At 32.1% G+C, this 13,637-nt stretch overlaps 1 protein-coding gene across 7 annotated transcripts in view; it reads right to left on the minus strand.

Annotated features, from left to right (window-relative positions):
- NF1 (neurofibromin 1) overlaps positions 1-13,637 on the minus strand; it is a 209,570-nt gene that overhangs the window by 149,775 nt on the left and 46,158 nt on the right. For all 7 annotated transcript variants that reach the window (XM_039886052.1, XM_039886051.1, XM_039886049.1 and 4 more), the window contains exons 5-11: positions 8,605-8,711; positions 6,925-6,992; positions 6,604-6,679; positions 5,734-5,891; positions 2,732-2,905; positions 2,141-2,263; positions 1,821-1,895 (exon numbers count right to left, since the gene is read on the minus strand). In XM_039886052.1, coding sequence (XP_039741986.1) covers positions 1,821-1,895; positions 2,141-2,263; positions 2,732-2,905; positions 5,734-5,891; positions 6,604-6,679; positions 6,925-6,992; positions 8,605-8,711 — 781 coding nt within the window. The remainder of the gene's footprint in view (positions 1-1,820; positions 1,896-2,140; positions 2,264-2,731; positions 2,906-5,733; positions 5,892-6,603; positions 6,680-6,924; positions 6,993-8,604; positions 8,712-13,637) is intronic.

The raw sequence follows: 13,637 nt of genomic DNA on the forward strand, positions 1-13,637 counted from the left end.
CTTTTCAAGCTATTCATTGAAAGGTTACTCTGATATTTTAAAATTTTAAAAATTAGTCAATATAGATTTTTCTTTATAAAAATGGATTTCATATTGATGTGATTTCTGATACAGACACACTCCACCTTCACACATGCAATACTCATTATTAGAGTATAGATGCACAACCACTTCACCATATACACTGAGGCATGCATGAAGTACCACTCCAGACATGCTTCAAACCCACAAAGCAGCTCAGCCACTTACAGCAGTGCCAAGTCCATGCTTGAAAGTGCTCTATATATTCAATTGTAGACAAAAATAGTTTACAATTAAAGTAACTAGCCACAAAATATCAAAAAGTATATAGTTGACTTTATTAAATATAAATTTTAAGCATTTATGTAAAACCATTCATTCTAATAAATGGAATGCTTTTAGTATTATAAATCAAAGAAGAAAAAGGTAATAATATTTTATTTCTGAATTACACGTAAACTTAAGAGGAGAAATCATCTACTTTTTAATAGCTATGAAAGTAAACCTTGAAGTTACTAGTAAAAGTAAAAATTTTTAAAGTTTTTAATACAAACATACCTTAACTGCGATCAGAGTCATTAAACTTTCTCTTTTGGAACAAACTGTATTTAATGTTCTTCTACCTGTAATTTAACTCACTGATACTTAACTGAGGGAGGTATCATTCCCCCAGGCAATTTTAGTTGTTCATAATGTCTGGGGGTGGGAGGAGGGAAGTGGCACAAATGGCATTTAATGAAATGTGAACCAGGGATGCTAAACATCCTGCAATGCACAAGGCAGTCCTGAACAACAAAGAATTGTCCTGCCCGAAATGCTACTAGCACTCCACCACAAAATATTAAATGTGTCACATAATAGTTTTATTAATAGTTATTTTTCTCCTGCGGGAATGGATAAAAGAAAATGTGGGCAGAGTTTGATTTAATTCAACACATCCAAAGCAAATGAAGGTAGGGAGTATTTTTAACTCATCAGAGACACTTTTAAAATGGAATTTAATTACAAAGAGGACAAACATACCTAAGTCATCAATGATTAAAGCCCTTTTCAAGGGAGAAAAACAGGAAAAAGCTGACCAATTTACGTAAGTGTGAGTATCTATAAATGGATAAAAGTAGAACTGTGATAAATAACTTGAGAAACTTCAAAATATGATTGTTCATATTCAGAAGAACAAAATTTTTTAAATCCATGGTCCAAATCTGATAATTTTTTTATCTTTCTATTGCATGTACTCACATCAGAGTTGAAGGTTTCTTAAGTACCTTTTAATGAGTTTGCCTATTTTGTCTGATATGGTTTTGTAACGTGTGAACACCTCTATTTAAGTGTGTTAATATTTTATTTGTTTAAGGAAGACTAAATAATACAATCAAATATAGTCTCGCCATTTTTCAAATGTACCATACTGAGCTACAACATAAATAACTATTACTTTAACTTAAATGGTTAAATGCTGGGAAAGAGCTAAGAATATTAGTATGTGATGAGCTTTGAAATGAAAATGTTAAATTACACTTTCAGTGGCACTGTTCTGAAGGACTCTGGATCCAAATAAAATGTATTAGGTTTAATCTTTCCAAAGGATCTCATTAACAACACCTTCCTCAATAAAGGTCCTCAGGTCAAAACTGAATATGAAAATGTTACTAGATATAAGTAATCATCTGTGAGAAACCTTTCTATATCAGACATCTAAGTTCAGAATCTTGTAAACCAAGAACATCTTTATTAAGAAAAAATAAGTAAGAAGAAAAAAAAATTTTAAGTAATTTAGCAATACCTTTTGGACTTACATTGGTGATGATTCGATGGAGTGAATTTACTAGCACATAGTGAAATGTAGAAGGGGAATTCTGAGCCAGGCAGATCTACGGAGGAAGAAAAAAATAGTAGATTATTTCTAGGAGAAAAAAATGCAGTAACACAAATGAGCACAAAAGGAAAAACAAAAAGAAAGTTAAAAAAAAAATGTTAAGGTCTTAAAATTAACATTGATATATAATACTGAGAAATACCAATACAGGTGTAATCTATTCATATCTCTAGTCTTTTCACATTTTTAAAGGATGAACAGTATCAGTAAATATAACTGGATAAAAACCAGTGCTCTCACCTTAAAATGTTGGTTGTTGTGAGGGCTTATACGAAAGCAGGAAACAAGGCAGTCAATCATCAGATCCACATCTGCAGGCTGGCTGCCTCTTGAGAATGGTTTACTTGGATTAAAAAGCAGGTTCTATGAAAATCCCAATAGCAAGCAAAAGCCATTAAACAGCCATGCAGTATTTCTTTTACTAGTATTTAATAATATCAACACATCATCCACAGAGATGGCAGTAACATTCAGTTGCCAGAAGAAGCACAAAGCACTAATATTGTGGGTCACGGATGTGATAAAATTCTTACTATACTATGTATGATTCCTTTAAAGTACTAATTTCTACATTATTTTAAAACCAAATCTAAATATTAATGCTAATTTAATAAAACTGGTTAATTATGTGTTTTCTTTATTCTCTAAGCCACTTTATTTAGCCTGAGGAAGACAGTAACAAAAGTAAGTCCTATAAACTTATTAAAGAAGACTTATAACTTTAGTGTTAGCAGTAATCTTGAACAATGCTCTATCTAGTTTAATGCTTATAAAGTTTATTTTCATTTAATTGTCTTAAAGTTTGTAGTAAAGAAATAATATGCAAGTTACCTTAAGATCCACCACCATGGACTGAACCAGGAGGAAAATGACGGAGTTATCTTCCCAATTGATGTAAGTACTTGCTTTACACAGTTTGACACAGGCTATTGCAGCACTTTCAGTCAGCTGCCTGCTTCCTCCATGGCCAGCAAGTGCTTTTCGTAGACTGTCCAGAAATAATTTCTACAGAATTCAAATACAGCGAGAGCATAATATATAAAGTTTCTCAGACTTCAGATTTATCTAATAAAGTAGAAACTTATCAGCCTCTAAAAACTACATAATTGATATCTGTAGTTTTATTTCTCAAGTAGTTGCATCATTTAAATATTTCTCAAATCTAAAAAAACAGAATCTGTTCATGTTTTTTGTTGAAATACTGAAGGAACGTAAGAAAAAGTCCTTCCCAAACAAGACAGCTGACTTCTAAACCCTGAATTCAAATGACTACAACCTCTTTTTCACATTATCTTTAATTTTAAAATTAAAGATAATTTAGTTATGGTCTATGTCAAACTGTTCATCCTTACCTAAAACTCCAGGCTATATTCAACCTTCAGCCTCTTAAGGCTGTTCCATTGCTCTAAATTCCGTTCCTCACAAAAAGTCATCCATTCTTGTGATCTTAAATCCTCTTTGCACTAACAAACTTTTTCCCTTTGGTTTTTCTCCTAAATGAAAACCTCACATTTCACTTACATGTTTTCTCAAATATAACATGTCAAAAGCTAAACTCACCAAACAACAGTAGAATATACATTCTTATCAAGTATACATGGAACGATCTCCAAGACCATAGGTTAGGCAATAAAACAAGTCTTAATAATTTTAAAAGACTGAAATCATATAACATATCTTTTCTGATCACAATGAAATGAAATTAGAAATCCCAACAGCAGAAAGAAAACTGGAAAATTCACAAATATGTGAAAATTAAACATCATTAAAAAAAATCACAAAGGAAATTAGAAAATACCTTAAGACAAATCAAAGTGAAAACCCAACATACTATAAAACTTATGGGACATAGTGCAAGCACTGCTAATTTATACCTGGTAACTCTCACATCAAAAACGAAAAAAGTTCTCAAATCAATAACCTAATTGTATACCTTAAGGAAATAGAGAAAAAAGAGCAAACTAGACCCAAAGCTAGCAGAAAGAAGGAAATAGTAAGATTAGAGCAAAGATAAATGAAATAGAGAATAGAAAATATAGGGAAAAAAAATCAACCACCACTCTACATACGTGTAATTTGATTATTTTAATGAAAAAGTAGATATGCATGGAAAGATACCTATCAACCATTAATACTAACTCATAAAGAATGTGGCTAGAAAAGAGAATTAAAAAATTAATAATGTTTTAAAATCCAGAAATATTTAAAAATCTAAAATTTTAAACCTAGAAAAATACTAGAGGAAAATATAGAAGAACATTTCTAAAATCTCGGCATGTTCTAGACATAAAGGTCAAATATTATATTATTCCATTTACATAAAATGTCCAGAACAGGCAAATCCAGAGACAGAAAGCAGATTTGTGGTTGCCAGAGGCTGGGGTGAGAGGAAGTAATGAATGACTGATGAGTATGAGTTTTCTTTTAGGGATGATTAAAATATTCTGGAATTAGATATGGTGATGGTTGAACAACTTTGTGAATCCGCTAAAACCACTGACTTGTATACTTTAAAAGACTGAATATTATGGCATGTGAATTCTATCTCAATAAAATGAATAAATAAAATCTTGGGTAGAAATCTGACCAAAAAAGCTAGGACACAAAAAAAGCTAGACTGAGTAGACTACATACAAATTTTAAATATCCAAATAGCAAAAACAAAACTAAGACTCATAAACAAAGTTTACAAAGAGAAGTCAGTAAAAGTATACACACACACCCTACAAATCAACAGAAGACAGACAATCCAATGGAAATAAGAAATGCAGAGAAAATACACAAATGACCAATAAACATTTGGAAAGATACAGTTGTGATTATTAAAATATAAATTCACTTAAGAGTATTACTGAATTTATAGTAGCTTTTTACCCATGTCTATTTTCCCAATGAACAGAAACAAAAAAAATTACTATTCTAAAGGGCTCCAAAACAACCTAACATGAAAAATGGTGTCCACACAATGGAAAAGTTAGGATATAGACCGAAATAGAGTAGCACAGCAGCAGAGACTCTCAAGGATTATCTAGTTCATTTATTTACACATCAGTGCATAAATTCGCTAGCCAATATTTTTATAAAGTAGTGACTCATTCAGCTGATTTTGAACATCTCTATCCATAGACAAGTCATGCAGGGGCCCATTTCATGTTTAGTCAGCTAAAACTATTTCTCCCAAAGTAGCAAAAAAATAAAAAATGTATTCGCAAAACAAACTGCATATAGAAATTCAAATAAAACAATAAGATTAATACCCAGATCTTATTCTTTAAGCATAAGACCTGGGTATTAACCTTATAAGCGCCCCTTAGGAATTACCAGTTGTTATAGTGCCAATTTCACTACTGAGGTCATATATGATATCTTGCCTTCCTAACAAAGTGCTGTGAAAACTGTTCCAAAATACCTAAATGAGTTACCAGATGATCTCATTAGCACCAAGCGGATACTCACCAAAGTATATGCAAATAAAAACACCATAAAAGTGATGAATTCTAGTAAGGCAATGCTTGCAGTGATTATAAGAAGAACTATGTTTAACACTGACAGAAGTATCATTTAGTCTTCTCTTGTAAAAGAATGAATTGCGACTAGGGATTGTTTTAAGTCTTTAATTAATGAATGGTATAATTTATTTTCCCTCCAAATAAATTTATGTACAACTATGTCTCTGCTAAGGCCAACAAACACAGAGACCTAAAATGACTATAATTAGAAATGGCCCCCTGAAATATCATGCTTACAGAATGCTAAGCCTAAAGTAATACACACCTTGAGTAAAATAAACCACTTCACATTTAAACAGATGAAAATAATTTTGCCCTCCTCACCTTATTCATGTTGTTTTCATCAACCACATCCTTGGATATATCCTGGATTATTTCTGGACACAAGATAAGAAGAATGATTTGCAGTGGCCAAACTGCTGCTTTACGTTTGGTGCTTTCAGCAAAACCATCCACCAAGTCAAACAGTTTTTCTGCACAATCTATGTAAAAAATGGAAATATTAAATGATATTATTAGATGAGAAGAAAATCTCTGGCATTAAATTAAAAGCCGGCATAATCCTACAACCCAAAAGCCATATTTTTAAAAGATAAACTTGGGAGTTCACTTAAACAAACAAATTCATTCAGGTAAGCAGACGAGGAATGGTATGTTGTCCATATATCAGAAGAACTATCTTGATCCACCCTAGAAAAGTCCATGTTTTAGAATGGTCACATTTATGTTCAGTCTCAATGGGCAGGGTCTTATGAAAAGTGTGATGTACTCAAGGAACAAAGACTGGACAGCTTCCAAACAGGAATTACCAAAGCTCACTAAGAATCTGTATTCTCTGCCTAGCAATTGTGTCTCAGGAATTCTAGGTAAGGGTATTACTACTTTATACACGTTGCCCTACATACAAAATAAAGCCTCAGAGCACAAAATGTGCTTCTCTACAATAAAGAGGCATCAAATATCCAATTCACAACTCTAATTAAAGATTAGAGCTTCATTTCAAACATCTTTATCTATTTGCTCAAAGAAAAGGAAAAGAGTTGAGGATAATTTAGAACTACAAGAGAAAATTAATATTTCCTATAAAAGTTGACGAGATGTAAAAGCACCTTAATAACAAAATAACTTGAAAAGTGATAGGTTTTTACCTCATAAGTAAGAGTTTAAAAGACAAAAAACTAATCTTATCCTTACCAGCCATATCAGTCTGTGGAATCTGGTAGAGCTTTGTAAATTCATCTGGATAATTTTCTACCCAGTTCCAAAATGCCTACAAATAATAAAACATATATTTGTATGTGAAAGCAAAAATATTTTCTTAATATAGTAAATAAAATGTCATACGGCTCCAATTGTATCACAACCTTTCAACTTCCTTCATAAGAATATTGCATTCTTCCAAAAATTAATGTGAAATTATCACTCAAGTCATGACTTTGATTCAAAATACTAAAAACAGCAACATTTATAGCCAAAAATTGACAAAATTTTAATACCAAAGAGGTTATAACTTACTTTTTCCAGGCTATTTATAACTGCTAACTGTGCAACCTTCTTTAGGGCTTTAAATTTAAATGCTGTTTCTGGGGGGAAAAAATTTTAAAGTTAACTCTACATTAATTAGTTAACACAAATATAATTCAGAGCTACTAGTAAAAACTCCTTTCCTTTCATATACACTTTTGTTCCAGTATACTTGTAAGCAATGTAAAGACATTTAATATAAACCAAACACTCATTATGTCCACTAAAAACAAAACTCAATAAAAAGTAAATAAGCCTTGAACTTCAAAGGTGGTTGTGAGTTTTTTTCCTGTTTTGTTTTCAGTAACTTGTTTTTAAAAAAGATACAAAACACATGGTCATTGTAGAAAATTCAAAAAATATGCAATTGTCTAAGGGATATTTAAAACATCATCTATTTTTCTACCATTCAGAGACATAACTTACTTAACTCCTCAATGTTTAATGATACCAAAATTGGAATTTCAACTATGAATTGAATGGTGGTTCATTATAGTCTAAAAAAATTGCTGAACATTTATCCATACCTTGATAGAATAGCTAAAATGTGATTTAATTGTTGCTTGGTTTTATAACTGTAATAACCTAAAATAAATAATTCTGAACAACGATAATACAGATAGAACACATAGTCTTATAGTATTACATATAGATATAGCCTTTTTACATCTCTGGTGAACTAGTTATTGAGTTTGAAGCAAATATTAAGAAAACTAAACAACATATTTTGAAAATTACACTGCAGAACCATTGAGGTTTTCAAAATTAATATAACTAAAACTCCTTTACTGTCAGACATTAAAAACATTATTGACAATTCTTTAATCAATATACAAAGTAAAATGAAGTGTGAATTATATAAGGTTTCAAGTTTAAGTTAGCCAGGATCTAATATTACATAAGCTAAAACAGAATTTTTGTGAAATGAATTTAGGTATTTAGTTTATTAATTTATTTAATATATTAATAATGCTCATTGGTATTTGATTTATATTAACACTTCCCCACTTACACCAAAAACACTCTCGGTTCTTTCTGATAGTTTATTTCAATCAACATAATCATAAAAAGCAATTCCCAAAGATTTTAAATCACATATTAGGGATTAATATATTCCCATGTAGGACTACTATTGTTACATTTTACAAAGAAGTAAAGCTAGGCACTGAAAGCATAAGGTTTCTGTAATGCTACAAAGTCAGTCAATAACAGCTGAAAACAGAAATGTTAGAAATGAGATTCCTGACTCAATTCCTCCTCTCATCATAAGATCACAATCTGGTTCCTTCATCGTCTGAAGTGAAACTGTTACCCTGCTAAACTACCTGGTTTTAGCACTACAACAGCTAAACAGATAACTCTATAAACTACAGGTATCCTTAAAAAATAAAATTCTAAAAAATTAAATAACTGTACCCTTATATTTTCTTTATTAAAATAAAAATTTGTGGTTGAACAAAACTTTCCACTGCCAAGAGTTAAAATACTCATTTTCTTTATTGTTTTCAAAAGTTCAAAAATGGTTGAACCATATATTACTATTCATTTCAAAGGGACATCTGCATTATAAAATCCACTTTGATGTTATAGCTCAACACAATTAGTACATTCGAAATGCTGGGTTTTCACCCATAGTGATTAATTTTTGATATATCATACATTTAAACTTACCCTTTAGGAGTCGTTTTAATTTTGCACAATCCACATTGATATACTGTAACAATTCTATATCATGAACATCAACATTGTCTTCTGAACAAACGGTCAATTCCTGTAACCTGAAAAGTAAAAACCAAAAATAATTTATCAACTTAAGTGTTAAGACAGTCCAAAATTCTGAATTCAACAGATTCTTCTCACCTCAATAATGAGTTTATAAGAGAAAATATACATATCAAAATAAGGATATATATTTCTTAAGAAAATCTAAAGGAAGATAACTAAATTTAGGGGACATTATGAGAGAAACCGTAATAATCTAATAAACTTCACTATGTATATGTATATCAAATTATCATGTTGTACACCTTAAATATGTACAATTTTTATTTTTTTAAAAATCATACTGATAACTGCTGGAGCAGAGTGAGAGATGTATGGGTATCTGAAATACTATACTCTGCTATGTGTATTTTCAAATTTTTTCTATAATAAAAAGTTTTTAATATTCAAATTTCAAGTTATAAGTAAAATGAAAATAAATTTTATTAACTTTTATTCACATCAACTAGACTTCAGAAACATGAATGGTAGAGTAGTCTCCCTTATCAGCAGTTTCGCTTTCTGTAGTTTGTTACCAGAGGTCAACTACAGTCCAAATATACTACATGGAAAATTCCAGAAATAAACAATTCATAGGTTTTAAACTGCATGACATTCTGTGTAGCATAATGAAATCTCATGCTGTCTGCTCTTTAACATCTCTTTGTCCAGCATATCCTCACTGTATATTCTACCTATCCATTAGTCACTTAGTAGCTGTCTCAGTTATCATATCGACTGTACTGGTATTACAGTCCTTGTGTTTAAGTAATCCTTATTTTACTTTATAATGGTCCCAAAGCACTAATGTAGTGATGCTGGCAATCTAGATATACCAACAAGAAGTCATAAAGTGAATCCTTTAAGTGAAAAGGTATGTGCATATAGGAAAAAACAACACATGGAGGTTTGGTACTATCCGTTGTTTCAGGCATCCACTGGGGATCTTGAAACATATCTCCTGAAGATTATATTAGATAAATACTATATTTTATCTACATTTACAAGATACATTTACTTTGTACAGAAAAAAAAGAATAATCTTTTTTTCATTGCACTTCTCTTCATCTGTACATGTTTATGTGATCATCTGATTAATGTCCCTTTCTCACAGAACTTGTTTTTAAGATCACAAATCTTCTAAAACCCCAAATTTCCCTTATATTAAATATGAAGTTATCACAAATGTAGAAAAATTTAATACAACAAAAGTTTAGATTTTTAAAACTGATAACAAAAATTCACTTAAGTGTAAATAAAAGAGGTTAAACTTTTCTTCCATTTTTCGCTAATGACCAGAGGTCAGCTTTTCAAAAGCTGGTATTGCTAATCTACTGAATTGTGCTTTATAATGAGGCATGCTCATTTCAATTAATAGATATCAAAAAATGTAAACAGAATGAAAGCATTAACTTTCATAAATGCAGAGACAGAGAATGAAAAGGCACAAATACGACATGATGTTATAACATTAACTCTAACCATTTTAGTGGAGTTTAGGTAAAACTTAATCATCACACTAAACTTTTAGTTGCTAAAAATGAAATCAATTTCTCCATCCTTAAATTCTTTCACCCACTTTAGCCTACAGATGTATAGCTAACATTAAAATTATTCTAAGCATCTACATTAAAGGTCTTCGTATCATCAAGGTAAGAAACACTTAGCAGTTCAGACTGTGAATGAGATAGATGGTCCTCAATACTAATTTACATGCTTCCACAGCTGCTGTATAGAGCCTAGAAATATGGAATATGACTCCTTAGGAAATATAACTTAATAAATCAGCAACGCCACTTTGGAAAAGCTGGTTCTTGTGGTTATGAAAAATAGAAGAAAAGTTTAATTCCTTTTACAGTCAGTTATTTCCATAGGGAAGGGATATTTTGTGAAGCTTCAACATTGTTTCTGAAGCAGAGAAATCAAATAAAGACTAGTTTGAGCAAAAGAAAGTGGGAAACCTATACTAAAACATCTAGAAAGACCAGGTAAACTGAACAACAACAGAAAGATATTTAAAATGTACAGTAATAAAGTGAAACAAACACCAACCAACCAGCCAGGTCCAGAAACTGAAAACCAGAGATGGTTTTGAAGATATGGTGTGGCCTTGCAACAAAGGAAGAGTGAGGGCTGTTAGGTTTTTTCTCTTCTTTACCTAGGAGTTTGGGGCTAATATCCACATAGAACTGGATACAAAGCCTTGTACCCTAATGATACAGAGTAAAACTGGGCCTTGTACAAAACATGACTAGAAAGAGCTAGGCACTCCCTAGTGTGTGTGTGTGTGTGAGAGTGACAGAGAGTGAGAGTGCGTGCGTGCAAGAGGGAGCACGCGTGCGAGCACAAGGAATGAAGGAATAAAGGAGGAGGAGGAGTGGGAAGCAGAGAACAGCTACCAGCACAAGAAGTCTGTCTACTCTAAGATTAGGGTAAGGGAAAATGTCACCCAGGGATATTACCTTATAAGGGTTTAAGGTCCACATTTATACTACCCATACAATCTGAGGCTGAGAAATTGACAAAAAAAGTATTTCCAGAGCTGGGCACTTGGCAAAAGTAAATGCAAGAGATTCCCAAAGAAAACACAGACTGCACTAGAGATGAATTTGTAATCAAAGTTTACAAAAGAGTGAAAACAATTCACTGAATAAGAGTTGGTACATATAAATATATAAGATCATTTAACAGTCTTAAAGATAATATAGACTATGCTTTAAATGATTAGAGAGATATAAGAAATTTAAAACTATTAATGCTTTTCTTGTTTGGGAAAAAAAGTGCAGCTCACTGCCAGCGTTCATTTAACATCACACATAAGAATGCTACATTTTCTAGGATTTGACATTTTCAGTGAACTACTAAAAACAGAATGCTATAAATAGAATGATGTCATTTGTTTCCAAAGACTATCAATATAGTAGAGCAATGCGAAAATAATAATAAAAGCGAGATGTTTCATGGCAAACTCTGAGGGTAAGGTCAGGACTGATAACCGTGGGTTATTTCGGGGTAAACGCTGCAATCGCAAGCCCTGCCAGTGAGTATTCTCGGGGCAAACGGGAAATACCTTTGAAACCATTAAAAAACAAACAAACAAAAAAAAAACTGGCAGATTTGTAAAAGAATCAAACAGAACTTTTCAAGTTATTGAGTCTTCTGTTTCTGGTTGTATGTCAAAGCAGATATTCCACAGGGCCCTCCCACTAAAAATACGATTACATCTAATACAGTCGTACAGTAAGTCTATGGAGAAAGCAGCTAATCCTCTACATAAGAGTACTATAAGCCACAGAACATGGCATAAGATCAGTAACCCATATTCCCTTAAAGAAAAGTAAAAGACAAATATCAAAAGCTAATGTTAATCCTAAAAGAGAAACATCGGTAGACAGGTAGAATGGTCCAACGCAGCAAATATTCATGATACTGTCATAAGATATGTTATCTAAATTAAACCATTACAATGGTCTTTTAGGTGAGTGGTCCTCTAACAAGATCAGCTCCTATTTCTGGCACAAGCTAAATGAAACAGCAATGTAGTCAGTTGTCTGAAACACGTATTTCATAGATCCCTTTTCTGAGCAGTCGGTCCCCCTGAAAGCTAAAGAAACTGGCTTATTCTGGAGACACAACTTCTATTCTGGAAACAGTGAACTAGATTTAAAAAATACACAAAAGTTGTCTATTTATACATGTGCTAATGCTGCAAAATCCCATAAAATATAGAAAATTTCTAGAGTTTTCAAAGCTAGCACATTTGCTATGTTTTATAAAGTAACTCATGCTTGGATAGACTAAAACACATTTTGATCATTTTCTGCCTCCAATGTAAGATTACTTTAAACAGTAAGTAAGGCTGGTCTAGTAGTCACCTAAACAAAGAGGTTTTGTTTTCTTTGTAGTTTTTTATAATTTTTGCTCCTCTTAGTCCCTAGGTGTTTATTACCTTGCTGCTTCAGTATACTATTCTTCGGAATATGAAATGTTATCCCTCAAAAGATTTCATGAAGACACTGTATATTGTATAAACATTACCAAACATTATCATTCATATTATACCATTAAATAAAATTTTAATTTTCTTTGCACCAAGAATTCTGATGAGAGACTGAAGAATATTATTGCCTAGCACAGCGGCCTCCAATCTTTTCAACACCAGGACCGGTGCTCCTATAAGAACCTAATGCCTGGTGATCTGAGATAGAACTGAGGCAGAGATGCTAGCGCTAGGGAGCGGCTGCAAATACAGATGAAGCTTTGCTTGCCCGCCACTCACCTCCTACTGTGCAGCCTGGTTCCTAACAGGCCACCAACCAGTACCAGTCTCAGGCCTGGGGTTTGGGGACCGGTGGCCTACCATCGTGATAATAGAAATGTCATTTTTTTTTTTTTTAATTAAAAAGAGTGCAAGATTTTGAAGTTAGCCAATTCCCCCAAAACACTATAGCACAAATTTTCAAATTACAATGCATGTTCTCATTCACACCTGTTGGAAAACAACACAAGAATGAACAAATCTGACTAATGGAAGTCTACTGTTTACACAACACAGACAAGTCAAAAGATGCAGTTATCAATAAGCAAAGAGGATTGTTTTTCTCTATTCTGTATTATTTTGATTCACTGAATCACTAAATGGTTTATGTAATACTTCCTACTGGGTCATAATTATGGACCCATTTGACTTTACTTGCATAAGAAAGGCAAATCACTTGCATGAAAGCAAGTTCCAGAGTTACTTGCTACTGTCAGTTATAATTCTATTCCATAGAGCATCATCTATACCAATTTCTCTATCTATAGTATATCACAACTGATGATCACATAATGATTTTTAATCATGAATAAAAGCTTAGGATATATTTATCACACAATTTTAAAGCACAGTAGTATATATTATAAAAAGGATTTCATCAAAATGTGGCTAAAATAGAGTACAG

Source organism: Pteropus medius, unplaced genomic scaffold (assembly GCF_902729225.1).
Source record: "Pteropus medius unplaced genomic scaffold, Ma_sr-lr_union100, whole genome shotgun sequence".
Taxonomy (NCBI): Eukaryota; Metazoa; Chordata; class Mammalia; order Chiroptera; family Pteropodidae; genus Pteropus; species Pteropus medius.